Source organism: Petaurus breviceps, unplaced genomic scaffold (assembly GCF_028583685.1).
Source record: "Petaurus breviceps papuanus isolate PSGF00001 unplaced genomic scaffold, PetGlider_PUasm1.0 520, whole genome shotgun sequence".
Taxonomy (NCBI): Eukaryota; Metazoa; Chordata; class Mammalia; order Diprotodontia; family Petauridae; genus Petaurus; species Petaurus breviceps.
In genome coordinates, this window is record NW_027186354.1 from 956427 (window position 1) to 982026 (window position 25600).

Genomic DNA, 25600 nt, shown 5'->3' on the forward strand with positions numbered 1-25600 from the left:
ATCACCAAGTCCCTAAGCCTGACTACCTATAATATCTACCTGTCCCTCCCGCTACTACACATCCAAATCTTTTACACATCACTCAGTCTCCTCATTCACCAATCATCTACATAGGCTACCCATTATATCAGGAGATCCTCCTGTAGACATTTTTGTCTACTAATTTTAAATCTTCTATAGTTGACTATTTTGTGCTATCTTGTAACTATTCTCTAATTGCTTCTCTTACTTTGGGATTGTCTCTCTATGCAGAATGTAAGCACTTTTCTCTCCTTTACAGTGTAACTGAGCTCAGGGCTAAGCCTAGAATTGGTGATCAGTAAACACAGATTGTCTGGAAGAAAAGATTGTAGGTAGTGGTGAGAAATACAATGTCAGAATGGATTTCTCTGTAAACTTTTATAAAATCAAACTAAAACCAAAGTGAGTTTGTAAAAATCGTACATCAGTTCATACTCTTCTGCCTAGAAATTTAATTAAATGATCAAGGGTCTCATGAATGAGAATGAGTGGGAAGGGATAGAAGTTGAAAAAATGTTAGAACATAGACTAGTCAGATATTTCTATTCCCTACCCACTAGCTCAGAACAGACAGGAAAGTCTGTTGATCAAATCTGATTCCACGAGAAGTGTGCAGAATCTTATGCAACTTGGGCAACACTGCACTAGTCTATGCCCTGCAATTTTCACCATCAAATGCAAGGAGAATAGCACTTAAATAGAGAAGCTTCAGCTTGGGAAAGGAAGTGAGCCTCACACATAGAAGATACAGCTGCATCGGATTAAAATACTGATCCCACTCTCCACTTCATTCCTGTCTAAAAATTTAGATTCTATTCATTTTTTCAAGACCCAACTCAAAACCCAGCCAAAATGATACTCTCCTCCCCTGGAAAAAGCATTCATTATCAGCACAATTCATCTGACAATCACATAGCAGCCTCGGACAGCTTTTCTACTGTGGTGTTGAATTTTTATTGAACGTTTCCTGGGTCACCGTAAAAGTTCATCTCTTTAATACCAATATCCTTCCCAGTTATGGTGTAATAGAAAGGGCATTAGGTGAGTCTGTGGATCTGCACAGGAATCCAAATTCTGCTGCTTACTATCTGTGAGTTTGCACATGTCAGTTTAGCTCTTTGGTCCTCCATTTTCTCATCTTTAAAATGTAACTGATCATATGTTTTATTTAAGTCATATGTATGATGGGAAAAGGAGGTAATCTGGTCATACAATGAAATAAGAAATACCAGATAATTCAAATATTGTGCTGAAATCCCAAATATATTATTAAAAAAGACCCAAAGGAGGGACTCCAGCACATTGGGTAGGTCTTTCAGGAAGGATTTACAAAAGATATGGATTAAGAACATAATAAAAAGATACTAATCTCCATTTGTGAAGTCTGTATGAGAGATCACAGTTCTGCCTAAAATCTGACGTGTCTGCCAGCCGATTTATAAGCTCCAGGAGGGCTGAGATGGTGTCATTCACCTGTGTACTTCCAGTGCCAAGCACAGTATCAGGAACATGTGCAAGTGTTTAAAGCAAAAACCAAGCATTTATCTAGAAGAGTCCACTCTCCTTATTCCCAATTTCTCATCTGAGCTGTACAACTTGACTTACTCCCCTAGGACAGATAAATCTGAGAAGATGCCCTTTGGCTGAAGGCCTCCCGTTGAGTTTTGCTCAGTTTCTACGTCAGTTTCTCTGAGGAGAGGAGAAAGGAACCATCAGAAGATTGTGCTGATGATGGTCAACTCTGCCCCCCCCCCAAATAATTTCAGTAGGTTTGTTTTATCTTTTACTATCTTGTAATAGGGTAAAGGATATGTTCCCAATTCAGCCTAAAGAGAGTGGGAATTACAATTCATTGTTCTGATTTCCTAGGGAGAAAAATTACAGAATCAAGGTCCATCATTCATTCTGGTATTTCATTCCTTTTTAAAAAGGAAGGCAGTCACTGGGGGACAGGGCCGTCACACCAGGGAAGGAGGTCACACCGGGGAGGGTGGTCACCAGGCAGTCACTGGGGGACAGGGCCGTCACACCAGGGAAGGAGGTCACACCGGGGAGGGGGGTCACCAGGCAGTCACTAGGGGGCGGGGAGCCATTAAGTGGGAGCCCGTGGGGTCAGTGGGCAGTCACACCCCTGGGAAGATGGGCTCGAGAAAGGGTTCCGCAAGGTTTGTGGCCGGAGCCTTGGGCCTGCTCACCTTCCTGGACCTGCGCGCCCCGCCCTCCCCGTACACCCATCGCTCCAGCTCCTCTAACCGGGCCTGTAACCGCTGCACTTCTGTCAGAGCCGCCATCGCTTCAGCCTTAACCAGGAAAAGCTCAGGAGGCGGGACATCCGGTTGATTGGAAGGAGGTATCCAATCTGAGTGCATGGGGGCCTACCTGCGAAGGAAGTGACGACACGAAATTCCCCAGCTGCAGCTTCAGTCCCGCCCCTCTCGTACCAGAAGTGGCTCGGGAGAGGCTTTGTGGATGGGCCAGACTGACTGGTTACCTAGGCAACCAACTTTGGACCAGGTCTGATAGTTACAACCTCTCACTGTCTGCCTGCTGTTTCCCTTAAAAAGAGTACCTCTGTGGTCTCCATTCCAGGCCTGGCCCGCCTAGAGCCTTAGCTTATTCTTTCCTACCTACGACTTCCCGAGACAACCCCTATATAACTTCAAAGTCCCCACATTGAGGGGCTTCGCCCCAATAGTCACCCAGGGCCCTCAAAGGCTCGGCCCCTTTCATACCCCCTCCCCCACCTCGAATCAGCCCCGCGCCTCCTCTCAGCCCTTCCCACTCCAGCTCAGCCCCGCCCCGTTGGTTCAGCCACAACCTGCCCCGGTAAACTCCAGCCTGAGGCTCCCCCCCAAAATCTTGGGGATCCACATCCTGTATCCATCATCCCTCCCATCATTGCACTGGCATGTCCGCCTAGGGAGATGCCTGTAAAGTCCTCCATGAGAATGTAAGGTCCTTGAGAACAGAGATCGTTACATCCTTTGTGTTTGTATGCTAGCACCAGGGTCTGGCACAGTTAATTGTTGATTGATTATAGAATAATCCCACTGCAGTGTGATCGCTCTGACCCAGTCTTCCACCCCACCTGTGTGGATCAACACCACCTCTACCAGGATTGTAAGGTGTAGACTCCTCTCCTCTGCCCCCAGAGTTCTTGCTTGGTCGGTGCCGAAACCCCTGGAATTGTAACTGAATCGGACAGCTCCCAGGATTATAAACGAGTCTTTGTAGACAGCTTCCTAGGAACTTTCTCAAGGTGTGATCATTAGGCCCAGAGAAATTACATCCTAGAGTACTGCTTTTTTCATTCGTTCATTAATAATAATTGGTAGGGGAGATCTTGAAGCCTCTATCTAATGTTTGATCTTGGAGAATGGGAGAGGTGCTGAAAACCTGGATGTAGTTAATAAACATTTATTAAGCTCCTACAAAGTGTCCGACGCTATACTAATCGCTGGAGATAAAAAAGAAAAAGTCCCTGCCCTCAAGGAATTTACAATCTAATAGTTGAAGATACTGTATAAAAGGAAGCTGAAAGGAAGCTTCCAGGGGAGGAAACCAAGCAGAACTGCTAACAGAAAATGAAGAATTACGGGAGCCCTCTGTAAAGGAAGGCTTTGGGAGGAGTTTGTGCTATGCATTTGCCCTTCGGCCCCCCAGTCAGAGGAGAAAGGCAGTTGAGGGTACAAAACGATATTGAGTATCAAAACTGAGTCAATCTGCATGATGATGAGATTTCAGGTAATGAGCTTATTCTTCTAGATACAGGATGTTTGTGGATTTGAAACCAAGCAGAGCAGCTGATGGAAAATGAAGCATGACCTGAGCAGATGTTCCAGTTTTCAAAAAAGGAAAGTGGGTAGATTGATTCCTTAAACAGGTGAGCTTGATTGCAATTCGTAGCAAAACCTTATAACAAACACAAAGGGATGATTTGTGAGAAATTAGAAAAAGAAGCAGTAATTACTAAGAGACTTCAGGGCTTCATCAAGAAGTAGCCATGCATGCTGCACTAACATCATGTTCTCTTTTGATAATATCACTAGCCTGGGCAGAATAGGTGATAGTACAATTTGGAGGATTCTGAACTGATTGAAGAAAAGAGTAGCTCTTCTCTAAAAGAGTTGATCAAAGAGTTGTATGTGACCTGTGCAGCTCAACACTTTCAGTCAATGATGATAATAATTAGTTATTTTTCAGTCATGTCTGACTCTTTTCCTGATTCCATTTGGAGTTTCCTTGGCAAAGATACTGGAGTGGTTTGCCATTTCTTTCTCCAGGTCATTTTACAAATGAGGAAATTGAGGCAAACAGGGTTAAGTGACTTGCCCAAGGTCACACAGCTAGTGAGGCTGGATTTAAACTCAGAAAGATGAGTCTTCCTGACTCCAGGCCCAACACTCCATCCACTGCACCACCTACCTGCCCTCTTAATCAATACTAAGTGAAATAGTAGATGGTATGGGATGAAGACATAGATTGTAAAATTTGTGCAGGACAAGAAGCTTAGAGGGGGGAAGAAAAGAAGCTGAGAGGGATAGTCTGGGATACATTGAATGACAATGTCAGGATCCAAAATTATCTTGAATGGCTAAAACAATGGAATAAGATGAAATTTTAATGGGAGTACATAGAAGTACAAAAATTAATGGCACAATAAAGGAGAAGGTGTGACTCAACAGGTCATAATGAACAAGTTCTGGAGCTTTAGGGACCTACAAAATGAACATGAGTTAGTAGTGTGTCATAGCATCATCCCATAGAAGTGGGGGGAAAACCCCCCAGAACCATCTAATCCAGGGAGAGAGGTAGGACTAGAATAGAAGTTGGCAAACTATGGCCTGAAGGCAAAATCTAGCTCATTGCCTGTTTGTGTACAGCCATAAGGTAAAAGAGGTTTTTACATTTTAAAAATTAATTTAAAAAATAATTTTTTACAGACCATACAAAAACAGGCAGTGAGCTGGATTTGGCCCCAGGGCCTTAGTTAGCCAATTTCTGATTGTAATCCTACTTCTTGCCCCTATTTTACCAATAAGGAAACAGAAACCCAGAGAGGTTGAATAACTAACTAAAACATCAGAAAGGGATAAATCTTCAGAGGTAGGTTTTGAAATAGGTCCTTTTATGTCAGAACAAGCATTCTAAATGGCAGCCAAAAAAAAACAAACCCTAACAGTCTCCAACTGTGTTAAATGAACCATAGTGTCTTGGCTTTAAGTTCATTTGTAGTCCACACTGGTCAGAGAACAGCTAAGGTGATGTATTAAGTTACAGGCACTTCCTGATAGGGACATCACTTTGACTCTGCATAAGGAAAAATTTGCTAATAATTAAGGCTCTCCCTGAGTAGAATGGGCTACCTTGGAAGACAGTTGCTTTCCCTTCACTAGATGGCCTCAAGTAAAGGCTGCATGATTCCTTGTCAGAGATGTATAGTGAATTCCAATATAGTATGGGCTAGATTCAATGACTTCTAAAATCCAGTTCAAATCCAGCCCCAGACACTTACTAGCTGTGTGACCCAGGGTAAATCACTTAACCTCTGTTTGCCTCAGTTTCCTCATCTGTAAAATGGGAATATATATATAATATAGGGATAATACATGATAATAATAGCACTATATTAATAATTAATAATATTAATTAAAATTTTCATTAAACAATTTTTAAATAATAATTAATTATTAAATATTAAATAATTATTAATAATAAACTCCCAGGGTTGTTGTGAGGGTCTAATGAGATATATTTATAAAGCTCCCAGCACCTAATAGGCACTATATAAATGTTAGTTATTATTATCATAGTGTTCAGTTTTGAATAACATTTTAAGAGAAGTACAGACAAGCTAGCTATTCATATGGGCAGTGGTAACCAGGATGGTAAGGAGACTGAAAACCGAGTTATATGAAGAATGATTGAAAAAAGGCTTTAAACCTTAAGAAGATTTAGTGGACAAGTGATATCAATCTTTAAATGTGTGAAAAGCTGAAAGAGCAGTTAGAAGAAGAATTAGATTTATTCTGCTCATACCTAGAGGGTAGAATAATGAAGAGGAGGAGGTGGAGGAAGAGAAGGAGGAGAAGTGGTGGTGGTGGTAAATAAAAATAATGAAATAGTAGGTGGAATGGGTAGAATAGGTGGAAGTTGCAAAGGAGCTAGGTTGTGATTCAATATAACGAAATTCCTAACAATTAGAACTTTTCCAATAATGGAATGTGTTGCTTTTATAATAAATTCACCTTATCATTAGAGATGGTTAAGAAGAGGCGTCTCAGGAACATTGTAGAGGGAATAAAGCTTAGGATAAAGATGTAATGTTTAGATGTTCTAGTTTGATCTGTCTTGCTGATGCTGGGGCCACTTATCAACTCCCTGAGGAGTTGTATATAAGGACCTTGTATATAAGGCCTGCTTATATACAAGGCCTGCTTATATACTTACTTTTCTCTCCATCTTCTTAACCTCCAGAACTGGATCTACATGAAGATGGGAAGGGAGGGGAGAGCTGTCCTTTCCCCAAATATATATTCCCTTCTGTTGCTTGCCTCCTTCAGTTTCTTTTTTCTCCTGTCTCTTCTCCACTGGGGACTGCCAATATCTGTGAAAGCCTACAGATGGAGATTCCAGCCCAGGGAAGTCTAGGTCTTGGGGAAATTCTCAGAAAGTCACAAAGACCAGACCTCCTGTTTGCTGTTTGTTGGGATCAGATAACCCCTTGTCATAACTCAGTCCCTAAAACCTACCCATCCCTTTGTGCATCCCCCAGGCATCCTTTCTTCACATTCTTGTCTACTGAGAGTCATTTCAAAACTCTCTATTAAGGAATTTAAAAATGTAAGTTGGAAGGGCTGCTAAACTTTAAAGAACAGAAATAGCATCAATGGGGAATAACAGACAAGAGAGCTCATCTCTATGTCTGCCTCACGGTGATGGAGAGTAGGCTTCCTGAAGGGAGGCATCCAAGGGATCTTCTGTAATTATTTTCCCCACTTTGAGCTCTCCCTGCCCCCAAAATAATGGAGAGATACAGGGGGAACTGTCTCCCAACCTAGAGAAACTGAAATTTTGATGAGGAAGACACTGGTTTCGGGGAGCCTTCTTCTGATGAAATCAGACACAAGGAGTCAGAAATGGACAAAATTATAGACCTGAGCTACAGGAACAGCAGAGATGCTGACTGCTGACTTGTGCGTGGGTGGGGGGGGGAGAGGAGTTGGAGGTGTGGAGACTATTAGAGTGGGAATACTTTCTGGGAAATGAGTCTGCAGTAGCATCCAGGTGAGAGAGAGAGCAACAAGAGGGGAAGGATAAGGGATGAAAGGGTGAAGGAGGGAAGAAAAGAGGTGATGGAGGGAGAGAATGGAGGAGGCTCTGAGCCAGGATTAGCTGGCTGGGACAGAGATCGGCCACCGTCCTCCCGCCACCCGGCTTGACTTAATGAGAATTGGCTTATGGCCAGAGCTGCGGTTTTGCGGCTGTCGCAGCTGGGGGGAGTGGAGGGAGGGAGGGAGGGACGTTAAAGGGATCGATGCTGTTTTGCACCGAAGATGCCGCTGCTATGGGAAGTCCCGGCGGCCCAGATGCTCCTGCGTTCCTTCCCACACAGGGCGGGGGACAGAGAGCCTCTCTCTGCAAACAGGCACACTGGACCCAGGGACCCTGGCTGGGAGAGGCGGAGAAGAGGGAAGACTGTGCAGAGGGGACAGCTGTCCTGCATGTAGCATTGCCTAAATGTGTGATGGTGGTGGTCACTTTACTTCTCAGTGTCTGTTTTCTGGTTTGTAAAATTAAGGATTCAGATCTCTGGTCTTTCTAAGTCTAAAATTCCTGAGATGCAGTAGAGTATAGAGGATGGAGCCCAGCTGAAGATCAGGCCATCCTGGGCTCAAGTTTTGCCTCTAATATATATTGGACCCTGAACACATCATCCAAGCTTCTCAGTGTCCCCAGAGAACTAAGTTACAGAGGAACTGATGATTTGGGTGGTGAGAGATTTTTCCTACATGAAGTTCCGTGTACCTTTGAAATCAAAGCTCTAGAACAAAAATAAAATAATTTACTCCTTAATGGAAGCTGTTCCTTATGTCTAACCTTAATCCCTTCTGCTCCTGCCAAAGCCTCAATTCCTCAGTAGAGATGAAAGTCCTTCCTGACCTCTCCTACACCCAAGCTACCTCTTTGCAACAGCTGTTTGTTGGGGGTATCCTGTGTTTTTGAGTACTGTGTTGGTAGTTGCTGAGAAAAAGCCTACAATCTGGATGAAGTGGCCAGTGGTATCAGGAGTGGGATGTATGGAGGGAGAGCTTTTGCAAGCAAAGTTGATGGCCCAGTGGAAGCTGCAGTGCAGGAATGCAGCTTTTTGTTCCTTTGCTTTTGGAGACAACTCAAAGCTGAGACTGGTCAGGGCCAACTTGGAGGGCTTAGTTTTATTCAGCTCATTTAGCTTATTTATTTAGCTTATTCAGGAGCCATAATCTGGATGGAGCAGCCAGTCTGAGCTGTGGCATCCATCTAGAGGCAGGAGAGGATTCACTCTGAAAATCTAGGGAATCAGTTCCAAATGGAACCCTCAATTCCCCAACCCTTATAGTAGAGAATGGTAATAAGACTGCAGGAAGGCTTTGGAATGTGTGGAGGGTTAGAGAAACACTGAAACTGAGGAGGTGAGTGAAACTGGTCTCCTAAAGGGAGTGAGAGAAGTCTTAATTGCCCCCTCCCCATAAAGTCAGGATATCTGGGGTTTTCATGGACTGTGAGAAGTAAAGATTGTCCACATAGCCCAGCCTTTCTTGGGAACAAACGCAATCCCAACCCAAATTTTGTCCCAACTGCCACCACAAACATGGTCTAGAGGGAGAAGGAAGGGAGAACACCTGTTGGGGTGATGGAAGGAGGGAGATCTAGAGAGCTAGGAGAGAGGGGCATGCAGAAGCTTGAAGGGTGAGAAGGATGTATATGGGGTCCCCTGAGAGAAACACAGGTGGGTGCCCAGGTAACTGAGATGGGGAAGCCCAAAGGCCAGAAGCTCTGGGAGAGCACTAATACCTCAATTTCCCAGCCAGTTCTGGGACCAGAATTCTTGAGCCTTGGGAAGCTTTTAAGACTGGAGAGCCTACTACAAAGGAAACCTCAGGAATAGTTAAAGGTGTTCGAGTCGCAGGTGCTAGGTCTCTAGGTTCATCCTATTGGCCCTTTCCCTATTGGTAATCCATAGATCCATTGATCCTCTGATCCATCGATCTCTCTATCATCGAGGTGTCTATGTATCAGCTCCTCACTCTGTCTGGCCTTGATGGAGATCTCTCCGATGTCTGTTCTCCCTCCCCCTCTCCTCTAGCCCCTAATCTTTACTCCTTTGCCCTTCTTTTCCACTGCTCTTCAAACATACTCCCTCCCATGTTCTTTCCCTCTGTCTTCAAGCCTGGGAATAACCCAAACTCTTCTCTTATCCTATTTCCCCTCCTGCTTCCATCCAGAAGATACTCTGGTGGCCTAGACCAAGGTTAGATCAGAGCAATATCCCTAGGCCCCCTCCCTACCCACCTCCCATAAAACAGCAGTTTTATGCATCTTAAGCTGCTTCTTAGATACAGACCGAGCCTCTGAATCAGTTTCTATGCATCTGTCTCCACATCCTTATGTTTGTCTCTGGATGTGAGTTGGATTTCTGATTCAAAGACCAGAAATGAGGAGAGTACAATTTATGCTTAGAGCAGCAAGGGTAGCAAGTTTATTGTCTGGTCATGCTAACCCCAAAATGGATTCCTCCTCTGAGTCTCCCTGGGTTCTGACCCTCCAAAGAAAGCTGTCTAGGGCCTGACAAGGAGCTCAGATGGGATAGGAGAACATATATGGGTTGGGGAGGGGGGTGTTGACTAAGGATTGGAGAGGGTGACAAAGGGAGGACTGAAACTGAGACAAGGTCTAAGACCAAGCTCGGAGAGGGCAGCTGGGCTCTTTGGTATATATGATACAAGTTTGGGGGAGGTTCTTTGGCTACATAGGTTCAAGTGGAACAGGGGTCAGGAGCATTACCCCCATTACAATGAGGTAGACATTATATCGCAGCAAAATGTTTGGCTTCAAAGTCCATAATGGGGGTTGGGGTATGATTTGGTGTAGGAAATAGAGAAGAACTCAGCTGGAAGGGGGAAAATGAACTTTTCTTTTTCTTTTCCCTTTGCCTGGGGGTACCCAGGTTGGGGAGGGGACTGGAAGACACAATGAAAGGGGTTTCCCCTCCTTCTAAAGATCAGGATGTAGTTGGGGGCCCAGGTTCTTAAGCATGAAGTCTCCTCAAGGTGAGGTGCTAGAGAGGGGACCTGGAGGAGTATGGGGTCCAGGACTTGTTGGGTCCTGAGAATTCCTGCTGTTGTTGGTGGCTGAGCCCAATGTAGGTGGTCGTCGAGCAAAGAGGACTCCTAGGTTTGTTGACACAGAAAGAAGAAAGTAAGTACAATGAGTCAGAGTGCTCTTTCTCCAAAATATCTCTCCCCCTGATTTCCTGGTACAGACTTCTCATCCCTCATTTTTGATAGAAGACTAAGAAACATTAAAAAAAAAAAACGTAGTCCACCCCTTTAGCTCCTGGTGCCAGTGTTAGGCAACCTGACCTCCATTCAAGTATAGATGCTCTTTATATATACATATAGTATATATAAAGTATAGACTTTAATAGTATTTAGTAGACTATAGTATATATAAAGTATATATCAAGTAAAGACTGTCCATACCAATACAGATAATTCCTAGAACCAGTACAAGTTCATGCCTCCCCAGATATCCAATACTAGTACAAACATGCTAGATCTTCCAGGAATACATGAATTTCTTGATATCCTGAGTCATATAGACACCCAAATTCCCCTCTGTATCCCTAAATAATGTAGATACCCCTGGCCATCCATAGCAGTAGAAGTATCCTTTGTATCAGAATAGGTGCCCCCTTGATCCTTCATACCAGTGTAAATGCCCTGTACAAATGTAGATACCTTAAAATTCATGCCAGGATGAACCTTGCCCATACCATAGAGTCACGGAATCTTAGTCTCCTCAACTATTACTCATAGGCTATGGTTCCCAAACCTCACCATCCTGGCTACCTTCCTCTAGATGTCCCATCAGGTCATCAATGTCTTATTAAAATATGTCACCTAGAACCAAACACACATCTTCAGGGATGGCCTGACCAAGACATAGGATAGCTACATTATCACTGGCTACTGTGACTCTGGCCACTATATATAGTAATTCAGACCAAAATTACATTAACTTTTATAGCTGGCACAACACACTGATGATTTGCAGTAGAAATTTGTATTCAACTAACTCTTACTAGTTCTTTTTTCATAGGAATTGTCTAACCAGTTGTCATGAATGTATCCAATCCTGTACTTGTACATTTGATTTTTTTTTAAATTGCATGATTTTACATGTATCACTATTAAATGTAATCTTTTTTATACTTGACCTATTCAGATTACTTTTTATCCAAATTCCGATAACCAACATACTGAAAGTATCTCCATGTGATGCTCAGATTTCACAAGCATGCCATTCTCTGTCTTCATCAAAATTATGTGGAAAAATGTGGAAAAGAACAGGACTAAAGATAGAGACCTCCCTTTAGGTTCACATGAATCCATTAATCAATGCTCTTTGGATCTGATCTTTAAACTAGCTAATTCTGCAATCTCCAAGTCCATATCTCTCTATCTCATCCCAAAGGATATTATGGGAGACTTTGTCAAGTGTTTGCCAGTTGATGCCAGTGTTATCAGATTTCCATTTCGTTTGTAGACACTCCAATTCCCATAACAGTGAGGCTTCCTGACTTCTGCACTAGATGTTCCTGAACCCCCAAGCCAGTATAGCCACCTTCTGGCCTCCATACCAGTGTAGACAATGCCATTGATCTCCAGGGCCATGTTGATGCTGCTGATGCCATTGCCTGCCATGTTAAGGGGTACCTCCAGTGGCTCTTCTGTCCAGAGAAGAAGGGAGGGAAAGTCAGTTAGTCGGGAATGCAAGGGACAGTGGACACAGAAATGAACCATAGGTAAACTCCACACTTAGGAGTAACCCACACCTCTCACTGGTCCTGCTCCCCCTTTATTTCATTCATTCATTCAGTACCTCTTCTTGTACCCTGTAACCTAAGGAAATGTGACCTCATTATCCCCTTAATTAGCCTTTCAAATCCCTAATCAAGCCTAATACTCCACTTTGTCTGTCTATGGCACTGGCTGCCCCCACCATTGATTACATATCCCTTAGAGTTCTCAGACCTCACCACAGCACCCTTACCTCGGACAGAAGTTTTGCTTCTGGGAAGAAGATTGGGAGGCAAGGTTGGACGGGGAGGGTCCACAGGTCCCATCAGCACAGCCTTCTTCTCAGGGGGTTCCTCTGGCCCTATCTTTTCTCTCATAGGACCCAGGGCCATCGGTAGTGAAATTCGTGTTGCAGTCACTGCTGGAGCAGGCCCTGAGCCCTCCTCTGAATAGGCAAGAAGGAGCATTGATATCAAGGCTCAGACCTCTTAAACTGGCCCCATTGTCCCATCTGGGAAGAGTAGTGTCATGGAAATGACACCGACCAGACTTGGAACTTTGCTTCAGTGTGACAATGGACAAATAATTTAACCTCTCAGAGTCTCTGTTTCCTAATTTGTAAAATGGGACTCATAATATCTGTAGTACCAACATTACAGGGTTATTGAAAAGAATTAAATGAGATAATGTGTGTGTATTGGTGTTCCAAAAGTCTTAGTGCAGTTTTAATTTCTAAAAGATTATATATAAATATATAAATTCATAAGTTTTAAAGCATTATTTTAATGTCAGCTATTCTTCTCTCTTCACCCAGTCCCCACAATATAAGTATCCAGAGGGTAGCAACCACTTCCACACCAAGAACAGTGCCTAGTACATGGTAGATACTTAATAAATGCTAACTGAATTGAATTGAATCTTTTAACAGGAGAGAGTTATCCATACTCTTTGATTCCACTGCTAGGCATTTAGGTCAAATATAAGCTACACACACACACACACACACACACACATCATAGCAACCATTTTTATACTAAAAAAGAACTTGAAATAAAGTAGGTGCCCATCAACCAATCAGGAAATGACTGAACAAATTATGGTACATGAATGTGATGGAATATTTTTAAATATTTTAAATTTAAATTTAATTTTTTAAAAGAAATTCCTATAGACTACAGAGAAGCACAGGACATATGATCTAATGCAAAGTGAAGTAAGCAAATGAAAGAAATCATAACCACAATTGATGTAAATGGAAAGAGCAAAATCAACAACAAACATGAAACTGAATGCTATGAAATTATAATGGCCAGTCTTAGTACTGAAAAAGTTCTGTGAATGTGCATCTCTCCCTTCTTTGAAGTGGGTGGAGATGGACAATGGGTATCTGGAACACTGTTAACAGTGCCAAACTGTTCTTATGTTGGTGAGTTTTGCTGAGACACGTTTTCCTCTTTGCTCTTTGGGAGGGGGAGAGGAAAAGAGAAAAGGAAAAGGACATAAAAAAGATAATCAATAAAAATTTTAAAACTTAAAAACTAGTGGGATGGATTAGATGCCCACTAAGATTCTTGACTACCCTATATCTGTGATCTTCTAAACCTAAACTCCCAGGTCTCATTTCTTTCCTTCCCCTCCTGGATAATTCCCTTCACTCCATGTCTTCTAAAGTTTGTCTAATCTGAAGGATAGGGGATTAGGGAGGGGAATGAGTAGGGATGTCAGCTAAGATGTCTGGAGTAAGGGAATTCAGCTCCGGAACTGGAAATCATCCAGTCTATCCCTCTTACTTAAATAGGGAAAAAACTTAGGTCAAGGGAGCTGTGCTCATTTTCAGACCAGTTCTCTGCTTTCCTGAGCTAAAGTCTGCCTTGAACAAGCTGGATGGAGCCCAGCATGGGCCAATGACGTGTGTGAAGAGCTACAGAATTTTAACTTATTTTAATATTAACAAGTTAGTATGCAAAGGAGACACAAATGACATACATATCAGGATCCTGCACCATCTGAATGAGGGGCTGCTCCCCTAGAGCCTTAGCCCCTGCCAAGCACCCACCTCAAAATTCATTTCCCCACCCCCACCCTCTAGCTTCCAACTTTCCCAGGTCCCTCTCTACCTCTTCACCTGTCCCCTCTCATCTCCCCTCTCCCGTCCCATACACAGCACCAGTCACCTCTGCCCACACCTTTCTTAATGGGGACTTGGCCATGCCCGTGGCTGTGACCAAGTTGGGCACAGGCAAGGACTGGCAGACCTAGTGCGGTTGAGGTCGTAGCTGGGGCCCCCCGAGGAGGAGGGGGCCCCGCCGCCGGGAAGTTGAAGAGAGGAGTAGTCCCGTAAGTCTGTCGCCGGCCCTCTCTCCTGTTATTGTCGATGGCTGCCTGGAGCTCCCCTGGAGAGCTGAGCGCCCGAGTCTCACACTCATAGGGGTAGAGATACTTCATGTACCTGTAGGGCAGGGATGGGTTGCATCCCCAGAGATGCCTCAGATCTGAGCTCCTTCTAGTTTTCCCCTAAACCTTGGCCCTCTCAAATCCCAGTGCCCCGAGATCCCTCCCCAAACCTAGTCCCACTACATCCGGACCCCCTTCCCCTTCCCCTGGGAATTCCCCACCCCTAGCTCACTGGGTGCGCAGGGTGAAGGCTGCCGAGGTAATGGACGTGGGCAGGCTCAGGCCCCGAGTCACCTCCCGCCACACCTTCCGGTTGATGACCTCCACCAGCCCCCCTTTCTCCGTCACCAGTCGGTACAACACATAGAGATCCAGCACCTGCTTTGCCATGATGGGGATGCGGTTCACTGGGGTGCCTAGGGAGGAGGAGAACAACGGGACAGTAGGGAGCAGAGAGCAAGAGGGTCATCAAGGCGGGGCGGAGGATAGCATGGGAGTCTGTTACTTGGGGCGTGTAGGACATGGAGTTTCTGGGGAGGCAGGAAAGACATGGGCTCCCTGGGAAGTATAGGACATGAAGGTCTCTAGGGGAACAGGGGGTCGACAGGACAGTGGGAGTACAGGTAAGGAGGGGTACACAGGAGACAGCATGGTAATAGCTGGGTACGGGGAAGGGATTGATGACAGACACTAGGGCAGACCCCACAAAAACCATCATCAGGGACAGGAGTTTCTGCAGCAGGTCAGACTGAGGCGAGACAGCAGGAAGGTCTACCCGACAGTAGAGTGGGGGGGGGGGGCGACCGAGATTAGCGAAAGATAAGAGAACACTGGCATTTCTCTCTCCGGGAATCTCTAAGGGGCTGGGGCAAGGGAGGGGAACTGTCCAGAGGCAGGAGGATTCTTGACAATCTCTCTAGCTTGCCGAGGTTGGGGGTTTTCGGAGCCTGTCCTGCCGCCCCCGCTCCCGCTCCCGCCCCCGCCTGGCCCTTGACAAAGGGTTCTGTCGAAGCTGAGCGATGGGCCCCAGTTAATTTGCGCTGATTTTTACCGATCCCATTCCCACCGCCAGACCCTTTGTGCCCGAACAATTAGCCGCAGGCCTGATTAATGGGGGGAAATTATCGGTCCCTCGGGACTCTTCCCCTCCTCTCTCTTCCCCTCCTCCCAGCTCCCCATTTTCCTTAGCATGTCCTGATTGGGGGGTGGGGGTGGGGGTGGAGGGTGATCAGGAGCATCCTCCCACGTCTAGCTTCCTAAGGGAGAAAGGGTCTGGGGTGGGGGAAGTGGACAAGTGAGCTTAATATAGGAATCAAGGTGGGGAGGGGAGAAGGGGGGGTGCCGGAGAACAGCTTGAGAGAAAAGGAGCCTGCTTGTGGGAGTCAGACGTTTCGGGGAGAAGCAGGGGCGGAGGGCTCGATGGGGCAGGGGCCCCGTAGGTCTCTCTGGGAGCACTAGAGCGGCACAAAAGGAGGGGGGCAGAGGCAAGTTAATTAGTGGCCTTATCAGGCTGCGATGGGGAGGGAGTTAATTAGCTTTGGAGAAAGAGATAATGACTCAGACTCCGGGCTCATGAATCTGGGGAGCGGGGGGGGGGGGGAGTGATGGACAGGCCACCCAACGTGCTCGGAAAGCTGGGTTCCCCTCACCAATTCTAGCTCTTTACTCTAGGGCTTTGAAATCCCCAGGGAAAGGATTCCTTAGCCTTCATTTTCCTAATCCCTCTGCGTCATCCTCACCCCTTGGAAAGTCCTTTCTGTTGTCTAACTTCAGGAAAGGTCTGCAGTGTCAGCCCACATCCAAAGTTTGCCCTGGGGTGGGAGAGAGGAACCTCTTTTCTTGACAATGAGGGAATTGAATTCGAAAAAAACCCAAGCAAAGGATCCAGGAGTCCTAAAACCCCAGCTCAAGACTGTGGTCCAGTAAGCTCCTTCCCACCCCCAGTGACCCCTCCCTGGGGTGAGTGTCATCGATTGAAGACTCATTAACCTGCCAGCATCTCCGTTGCTAATTAATTCCCCAGGGAGAAAGGGAGGGGCTAATTAATCGTGGTAGGTCAGAGGTTAAAGATGTTATTGAGGTGTCCCCATCCCCCTCCCTCGCCCCAGCCCAGATCTGTCCAAATTGCCCAAACCTCACAACTCCAATTCTAAGCCACTCTCTTGAGGATGGGAACTAGCCTATGAGAGTTTGGGTCTGGGATACCTTGGGGGGAAATAGGGGTTTGTTTCTGCCCCCACAGTGTTTTGGGCCCCGAGACCCCGCCCCCCTCTACATCCTTCCCATACCGCCCCTCACCCCTCTTCTGCATGAAGCTGAACAGGTCGTCCAGGAATTCTTTCCTCTTGGGGTCTTCGTCGAGCTCATACAGCTGGAGGCGGGGAAGAAGGTGTATTTACCACCCTAGACCCCAACCGAACCTTCCCTCCCTTCTCCCTTTCCCTCAAGCAGAACAATTTCCCTAGGCCCCATCAACAGAAACTTCCACCCACAGGGACGATGTTTAGAACTGGAATGAGGGTAAGGGTCTCTGAGACATGAACTGCATTTGAAATAGCCTGGTGAAACCTGTCGAATTCTAGGAAGTTCTAATTTGAGCCAGGCTGGGGCCAGCAAGTCATAGTTCTGCCCCTGGGAGTTTTGAGTTCCCACATAGCTACTAGTAGCCTGAAAGGAGTCAGGAGTGGATAGAGCTGTGGTCAGGCAGAGGGAAGATGTCCTGAAGGAGGGGTTACTTCCCCAACAGAGGAGCATCGAGTTATCTGATAAGGTCAGAGCCTGGGTACCTTGATATACATTATCTCTAACCCCACCCTGATCTCCTCTTGGTAACTGGTTAAGGAGCCAATCCTCTTGTCAACTCCAGCCAGTCAGAGAGCAGTTGACCAGCCAGGGTTTAAAACTGCCCTCACCTCCTCCCACCCCACCCCACCATGTGGGTGTCTGATTGGGCAGCTCAGAACTTTTTTTTTTTTTTGGCCATGTCATTGGTCATCAAGTGTGTGATTCTATAGCTCTGTAACACTTAGGCCTGCTGAAGAGGGGGCAATAAAGGGGACAAGAAGCGATCCCAGTGACATTAAAAAAAGAAGTCCTGAGTGATAAACAGAATTAATAACACCTGAGTAACTCTCAAGATTTAGTCCTTTTTTCTTCCTCAAAGAATAATTGCTGAATAATTGGAATAAACATCAATAGTATCAAAAATTCTGTAACCCCCACAGTAGCCCTTCCTAGGTAAACCATTTTGAACCCCTCCCAAACGCTGTCACATCATTGATATCTATCTCCCATCCACAGTAATAAAATTACAAATCTAGAATAACCTTCACATACACATAAACAAGATGTCAAGGCCTGGGGGGGGGAGGGATGACAGTAAAAGAGATTGGGGGAGTGGAAAGTGTAACAACTGAGCCATAGAGGCATAAACTATCCACCTCCTGTTTTTTCCCACTTCCACAAACCAGAGGAATCTTATAGCCACCTCATCCCCATTCCCAATTCCCCAACCCCCATCCCTCACTGTCAGGTAAGGGGGTAATGGGACGTGACATATGGAGGGGGAGAGTGCTCAGAGTGTAGGCTGGGAGGAGAAAAGAATGGAGAGTGGAGAATGAGAGCCCCCCCCCTCCAATCTGGTATCCTCTACAGCATACTGAACCCTCCTCCCATCCCCACAAGCAATTTCTCTCAGGATCCTTGAACCCCTTTTCAGCTATTCCATCTCTGCATTTCTCTTGTCTCTGAATCTGTCTTATTCTGTCTTCTCTGTCTCTAAGTCTGTTTTTATCTCTCCTCTGCAGAGCCCTACGGGGTGGGGTGTGTGGGATGAAGGGATCAGTGCCCCAGTGGCTACTCCTTTCTGGGGCATCATCTTTCAGGAGAAGGGAGAGAGGATTGGGTAACAGGGCCTAGGAAGAGGTCAGGTGGTTTAGATGGGAGGTGAAGGTCAAGTTGTCTAACTCATATTCCACCTACCTCTCCCAGTGCTAGAAAGTACTAAAACAGATTGGAGATTGGGGTGGGGTAGGGGAAGTGTGAACCCAGACTTCTGGGTTCTGTATCTTACCTATAGGGACCTCCTACCTGTTTAAATTGTTCCTCATAAGTCCACTCATGGTGCTGGGGACCAGGAGGCTGGTTGGGAGGGGACACAGGTAGGCCTGGTCCTGGGCTGGGCTGGGGAGGTTGCCCCTGAGGCCTAGACTCCTCTTCCTCTTCTTCCTCCTCCTCTTCCTCCTCTTCATTTTCACCCTCTTCAATACCCCCCAGAGTCCCCTCTTCAGGAGACTGCTGGGCCCTGGTACCCACTGGATGGGATCGTTGAGGAGGCAGGGATGGGGGGATTGAAAGAGGAGGTGGGGGTGGAATTCCACCTTGAGCTAATCGGGCAGCCTGCTGCCTTTGTAGGGTCTCCATCACAGCTTCTAGCCGCAGCCCACCCCCAGGGGGGGCTCCAGACATAGGGCGGGGCATCGGGGAGAGGGCTGCCTGCAGGAGCACAGGGGAGGGAGTGTTGTGGGATTGGGAAAACCAATAGATCCTCTCCAGGACACCCACCCCAGGCCAGACTTCCCCTCTTCCAAAGACCCTTCTATTTCAGCCCCTTCCCCAACTCTCTGACAATGTTCCCCACTCTCAACTCTTCTGGGGCACCTCATATCCCCCCACACCATCAGGTTCTCCCTGTCAACCCCAGACCCTTTTTCATGGAGCTGTCAGAGAATCACTCGCAGATTAAACTCTGATACACACATGCACATACCCCAACCCCTTCCTGTGGTCAGCTTCCCTTCCCCTAGTACCCCAATTCTCAAGGTCCTGAGGGGACAGTGGAGAAGGCAAGAATAACAAGGAGAAAAAAGGTGGAGAGAGACAGAAATAGAGATAGAAACGTTGAGAGAGACTTTGAAAGAACCACCAACACGCTATGAAACTGAGGAGAGATAGAGAAAGGGACAGAGATCAGAAGACAGAGACAGAGACAGGAACAGAAAGATACAGAGAGATTTAGGAACAGAGAATGGGACAGACAGAGATAGGAGATGGGTAAGGGACAGAGACAGAGCCAAGAGAAAGAGACTAAAAAAAGATAAAGACAGAGGCCACTGGAAAAATCTAGTCTTAAAGAGAAAGTGAAAAGGGGCTGAGGGCAGGAGGCTTTGGGGGGAAGCTGAGAGGTGGTGGAGATGGGAATTCTCTGGACGTTAGTAACTGGTCATCCAGGAAATTGGACACTTCAAGCATCCCAAACTCTAGTCACTTTGGACAGTGATCTTTTCCCACATGGGTCACCACCCCTGACACTGGTCACATTGCACACTTCGAACACTGGTTCCCCCCTGTCCCTCTATCCCCCATCCCAGACTTTGAGCCCCTCGGACTAGTCCTCCTAACCCAGGACCCTCATCTTCCAAAATCCCGGACTCACCAGAGCTCTGCGGGCGGCTGTCCCCAGGTTCTCCACCATGCTTTCGCCGCCCGGCGCCCCACTCTGGCTCCCGCTGCTCCCAGCTCCTGGCTGCTGGCTGCTGGCGGCAGGCTCTGGTTCTAGTTCTCCGTCCCCGCTCCTCTTTGGTTACCTCCTCTCCTCTGTCCGGCTCCCTCCCTCCTTCTAACCTTAGTCCCTATCCCTTCTCCTTCTTTCTCTTGGCCACCGGCGACCGGTCGGGGAAACGACAGCGGCAGGGAGGGGCGAGCGGGTGGCGCTGTCCCGGGACCCAGGCGTCCGGGTCTCCCTTGGGGCAGGTGGGGCGGAGCAGATGCTGTTCGTACAGTCAGTCGCGCTCTCTCGCTCTCTCTCTCTCCTTCGATATCTCCTTCCTACCCTAGCTTTTCCTGCTCTCTTTTCTGGCAACAAGTGTCCGCAGGCACCAGGTCCCTAGGGCGGTCATTCGCTTTGCAGAGTCCGGGAGAGATGTGTATGTGATGGTGGTGAGGTGCCTTGAGATGGTGAGTGTGTGTGGGGGTGGGGAGTGGGGGGCACCGAAACATTCTCTTTGAGAGAGGTGACATTATAAATATAGGCAATATTGAGAGAATAGCACTATGTTCCCAATGAGAGTTTGACTATAATGCTGTATGAAACTGAGTATAACATAATGTGTGGGTACAATTGTGTGTCTGTAAAATAGCCATATACAGGTTTTCCCTGAAGCCAGGAACATTTTTCCATGCTTCACTCAAACAAACACACTCACACATTCTACACTATAGCCCAGATTCAGATACACACCAACACAAACACATTCATACACAGGTACACACTAGGACACACAGAGAGACAACCCACATTCATATGCCCCCTCCTTGGTCATGATCACTGCAGCTGCCCTGCCGCAAAGCTGGGAATTATTCCTCCTGACGCTGAAATGAAGATGGACAGACCTTCTCTGCCCAAGACAGAGACAGAGAAACCCAAGGAACCCAATACAAATGCAGACATTCTACAATTCCTGGTTCCTACCAAACTAAAGCAGTTTTCTCTCAACGGTTGATCTGAGTCTGAATTACTCAGATACTGTCTCAGCTCTCCACTTTCTTTTACCTGCATAGATTAAAACTCTGTAATGCATTGAAACAAAAGTACAGTCTACTTCTTGCACAATTATGGAAGAAAAAAAAAACAAGAATAAACCACATGCAGAAAACTAATACATTGACTGTGTGACTCCCAAATCTGCATCTTCAATTCCAACCTCTCCCTAAAGATCCAGGTAGGTATTTCCAATGGTCTATTACTTATCTTCACCTGGATTCAATAGGGCCACAAATGACCTCATCATATTTCCTCAAAATAGGCTATTTTCCCCCTTATTTTTCTGAATGACACCACCATTCTCCCACTCTTCTCAAGTGCTAAACCTGAGACTTATCTCTGATTTCCACAGGACATTGTTATGCCCTATCTCCCAACCCCATATTATATAAAATCACAGATTCTCAGAGATCGTTCAGTCCAACCTAATTCTTCATAAGGATACCAATATGTGGTCATATAGCATTTGTTTGAAGATCTTTAGTGAGAGGAAGCACACTGGCTCTGGAGGAAGTCCATTCCATTTTCAAAATTGCTAGGAAGATTTCCCTTATATCAAACATAAATACACCTCTTAGTACCTTCTACCCATTACTTACCCTGAGGTCAACCAGAACAACCCTTCTACATGGCAGACCTTCAAATATCTGAAGAAGGTTATCATGTTCCCTTTAAGTCTTCTTCAGACAAAACATCTCCAGCTCCTTTGATGGGTCCTCATATGGCATGAAGTCCAAGTCCTTACTTTTCATGGTCACCCTTCTCCACATGGAGATCCAGCATGTCCTTCTTAAAATGTTGTATTAGGAACTAAACACAATACTCTTACAGGGACATTATCACCTCCCTCATCCTGAACACTAGGAAAGCTCAATTTCATTAGGTTTCTTGATTGTCCTATCACATGATTGGCACTAACAGAATTTTAAATGCATTCTGGACTGGACCTGTCTCTAACCTGAGAATGGCTGAAGGAGAAACAGAATAGGTCTGATATGGGTGTGTGAAGAATCAAGTAGTGGTTTAATTAATTTCAGAATGAGGAATGTGGTTTGCAAACCGAAGCTCCCCTGAGGTGAACTCCTCATGTTGGAATAAAGGCAAAGTTTATATACATAAATCACTAGTGGGAAGGGGGGTGGGGGGAAAGTATATTACAACACAGTCATTTCTAGGTCTCAAGTGGCTTCCCACGGCAAACCCAGGAGTTCAGGACAATATAGGTGTTCTTGAGTCCTGTGGGAACAGTTCTTAAGTTGATTTTCTCAAATCTTGGGAGTCCTGATTACTTGGTGGGGTTCAGAACCAGAGTTCTGTGACAGGAACAGGTTTTACAATCTTTGATTCAATTCATTTAACATTCAGAAGCATAGGAATGTAGGAACTGTCAGAGTTGATTGATTACCTTAAGCTGCATTGTGAGTCTCTGACTCCCAAGTCAGAATCTCCTGAGGAAATGGGAGTTCTAAAATATCCAGATTGCTAATATAATCATTACACATATCATATCAATTAATATGAGAATCATAAATCCCTTTACAACTCATATTAATTTCATAGCCCACTGTAAAACAAACAAATAAAAATCAGATCTTCTTTTTCAGTGGGATTACTATCTAATCATACCTTCCCCACCCCCCTCTTGTATTTCTGAAACTGATTTTTGAATCTAAGGGTAAGACTTCACATTGGTCTCTGTTAACTTTCATCTTACTATATTCAGCCCAACATTCTTACCTTTTGAAATTTTTTGGATTATGACTTTGTCATACAGTGTATTAATTATTGTTCCTAATTTTGTGTCATACGTAGCTTTAATACCTTTATCTAAATCACTGATGAAATTGATAAAAAGTATTGAACCTTCAAGCATAAATCCTTGGAACACTTCTCTAGATAATTCATTCCAAGTGAATATTGACTCATTGCTGAGTATTCTTTGGGTCCAATCCAGAGATATTTAAAAATTATAAAATTTGAAATTGTTTTAATTTTTATTCCTCTATCATATTGAAATGCTAAGAATGAGTATTAATCATCTGTGGGGGTTTTTTTATTTGTGATTATTATGACCAAACTTTGCCCTGAGAAAGAGTTAGGAAAAATCATCTACTCCTTTTGCTGAAGAGGTAGGGGGCTGTGGCAGTGGAATATTGCATATGCCGTCAGACGTGGAGGACGTGTGGCTAATTTTATGGAAATTCTTTTTTTTTCTATTTCTTTCAAAATCTTTTTTTTACAAGGATTCCTCACTGAGTAGTATAAGAAATAGATATGGGTACATATCTACTAAACGTGCTACATGCGTACTGTTTTCATCATGAGTCCTCTGGAATCATGGTTGGTCATTGCTTTGATCAGAGTGCCTAAGTTTTTCCATTTGTCTATATGATATTGTTGTCCCTGTATAAACTGATTTCCTAGGTCTGTTCACTTCACTCAGTTAATATAAATCTTCTTAGGTTTCTCTGAAACCATTTCCTTCATCATTTCTTATAGCACAAAAGTTCTCCAATTGGTGGACACTCCTTCAGTTTCCATTTATTTGCCACTGCAAGAAAGAACTGCTATAAATATTGTTTGTACATCCTTAGCTACAGTTGTTTTGCTTTGGACTAATCCTTTCCTTAGTAAACTTTCTCTCTTTTCCTGTTCCCTTTTCTCTCTCCCCTTCTGTTTCCATTAAACAAAATATGTTTCTGTAGCAATTGTGAGTATATTTTTCCCTCCTTTGACCAACTCCTTGTATGTATAGATTTATACTTTCACAAAGTAGGAATAATTTTCCCTGATCTTTCCTTCCACTCGCCCTGCCCCCGAGTATTCCTGCTCCCCTCTCTTTCTATTCTTCTAAGATCATTAAAACATAACAAAAAAATTCCAGGCCCTCTGTCTAATTAGGCTCCTTCTATGACCCCTGGTGATGACAAGATCATTTTCCCACATTAGAATTTAAACAATTAATCCTTGCTTAGTCTCTCATGATTGCTTACTTTTCTGTTGTTGTTGTCATGTCCAATTTCAAGACCTCATGTACCATAGCATACCAGGCCCTTCTATCTTTACTACTCTATCTCTCAAAGTCTGTCCAAGCTCATGTTCATTGTTTCCATGACACCACCGATCCATCTCATCCTCTGCTGTCTTCTTTTCCTTTTACCTTCAATCTTTCCCAATACCAGGGCCTTTTTCTAATGATGTTTACCTTTTTCTCTGTTTCTCTTAACTCTTGTGTTTGTTTCAGAATTTTTACTCAGTTCTGATTCTTTTCATCAGGAATGCTTGAAAGTTTTTATTTCATTGCATGTTCATTTTTTTTCATCTGTAGGATTATACTCAGTTTTGCTGGTTAAGTTATTGTTGGTCATAAGCTTATATTCTTTGATTTCTGGAATATCATGTTCCAAACTCTCCACTCCTTCATTGTAGGGGCAGATCGACTATACAAGATTCTGACTGTGGCTCCTCAGTATATTTTGGCTGTAATGTTCCTGATAGTTTGCATTTTGGGGTTTCTTTTAGATGGCAAGAAGTAGGTTCTTTCTATTTCTATTTTGCCATTTCATTTTAAGAGTTCTGGGAAGTTTTCCTTTATGATTTCTTGAAATATGCTGTCTTGAATCTTTTTTTTAGTTATGACTTTCTTAAATTATCTCTTCTTAATCTGTTGCTTCTCAGGTCGCTTGTTTTGTCTATGAGATACCTTACATTTTCACATCTATTTTTTCAGTCTTTTGACTTTGTTTTAATATTCTCACTTAAAGCAATTAACTTCTGTTTGCTCAATTCTATTTTTTTTTTGGAAGGGCAATTGGAGTTAAGTGACTTGCCCAAAGTCACTCGGCTAGTTAAGTGTTAAGTGTCTGAGATAAAATTTGAACTCAGGTCCTCCTGACTCCAGGACCAGTGCTCTATTCACTTCATCACCTAGCTGCTCCCTTTCTACTTTTTCAGGATGTTTGTTGATTGGTTTTGTACTTTGTGGGAATTGTGGGAGTTGCATGAACTACATTAACTCCATCTCATGACTCAATTCTGGGTCTAGCTCAGTTTGTTTTCTATTCAAACATGGCTATAGTCCAATTTCTGTCCTGTGAGAAAACTTTATTGCATTGTTTGAACCTAGCCCTGCATGGCTGTATAATGGCAAGCAAAATTGTACTTAGTTCCTTGCTTACATACTTAGCTCCTTCTTTTAGCTCTTCAAGTGCTTTTGAGCCTTGTCTGTGATTATGTCAAGTCTTTGTTAGAAACAGAACCTGTGAAGCCCACAGTGGGAGGAACTTGCTATATAAAAGCAGAAGCACAAGCTAGGACTGAGCAGAACTGGGAAGAAGAACAGCTGTGGTGCCAGCACTTTGTCTGTGTTGATCTTACTTTGTCAGATCTGTCTGTTGATAGAGGATAATGCTATTGTTACAGAAGTCCTAGGACCTTGCTGCTGGTTCAGAAGTCCTGAAAGAGGACTTTACTGTTGTCTGTTTTCAGAAGACCTGAAGGAGGGTTTTACTGATGTTTTCAGAGGTCCTGGGACTTTACAGATGATTTGTGTTGATTTCTCAGACAGAGACCCTGTCTGTTG

General features: G+C 44.8%; 2 protein-coding genes across 2 annotated transcripts in view; both read right to left on the reverse strand.

Annotated features, from left to right (window-relative positions):
* The window catches only part of DCTN3 (dynactin subunit 3), an 18471-nt gene extending 16094 nt beyond the window's left edge, over positions 1-2377 (reverse strand). Inside the window, exons 1-2 of the mRNA XM_069101924.1 lie at positions 2209-2377; positions 1-12 (exon numbers count right to left, since the gene is read on the reverse strand). The exon at positions 1-12 is cut by the window's left edge and continues 80 nt beyond it. Of these exons, the coding sequence (XP_068958025.1) occupies positions 1-12; positions 2209-2312 (116 nt within the window). The 5' untranslated portion in view covers positions 2313-2377. The remainder of the gene's footprint in view (positions 13-2208) is intronic.
* A 5169-nt stretch (positions 2378-7546) lies between these two features.
* ARID3C (AT-rich interaction domain 3C) lies at positions 7547-19069 on the reverse strand. The gene is made up of 9 exons (XM_069101938.1): positions 18567-19069; positions 16776-16848; positions 14710-14893; positions 14209-14532; positions 13497-13543; positions 12337-12528; positions 11924-12013; positions 8282-8400; positions 7547-7693 (listed from the first exon to the last, which is right to left on the reverse strand). Exons 1-9 carry the CDS (start codon positions 18954-18956, stop codon positions 7547-7549), a joined length of 1566 nt encoding a protein of 521 aa, XP_068958039.1. The 5' UTR covers positions 18957-19069.
* Positions 19070-25600: the final 6531 nt, after the last annotated feature.

Coding starts and splice junctions, on each gene's coding strand:
- ARID3C (XM_069101938.1), bottom strand. CDS start 18,956: ATGCCCCGCCCTATGTCTGGAGCCCCCCCTGGGGGTGGGCTGCGGCTA. Junction 16,849..18,566: donor ATGAGGAACAATTTAAACAG/GTAGGAGGTCCC, acceptor CCCCGCCTCCAG/CTGTATGAGCTCGACGAAGA. Junction 14,894..16,775: donor CAGCTTCATGCAGAAGAGGG/GTGAGGGGCGGT, acceptor CCTCCTCCCTAG/GCACCCCAGTGAACCGCATC.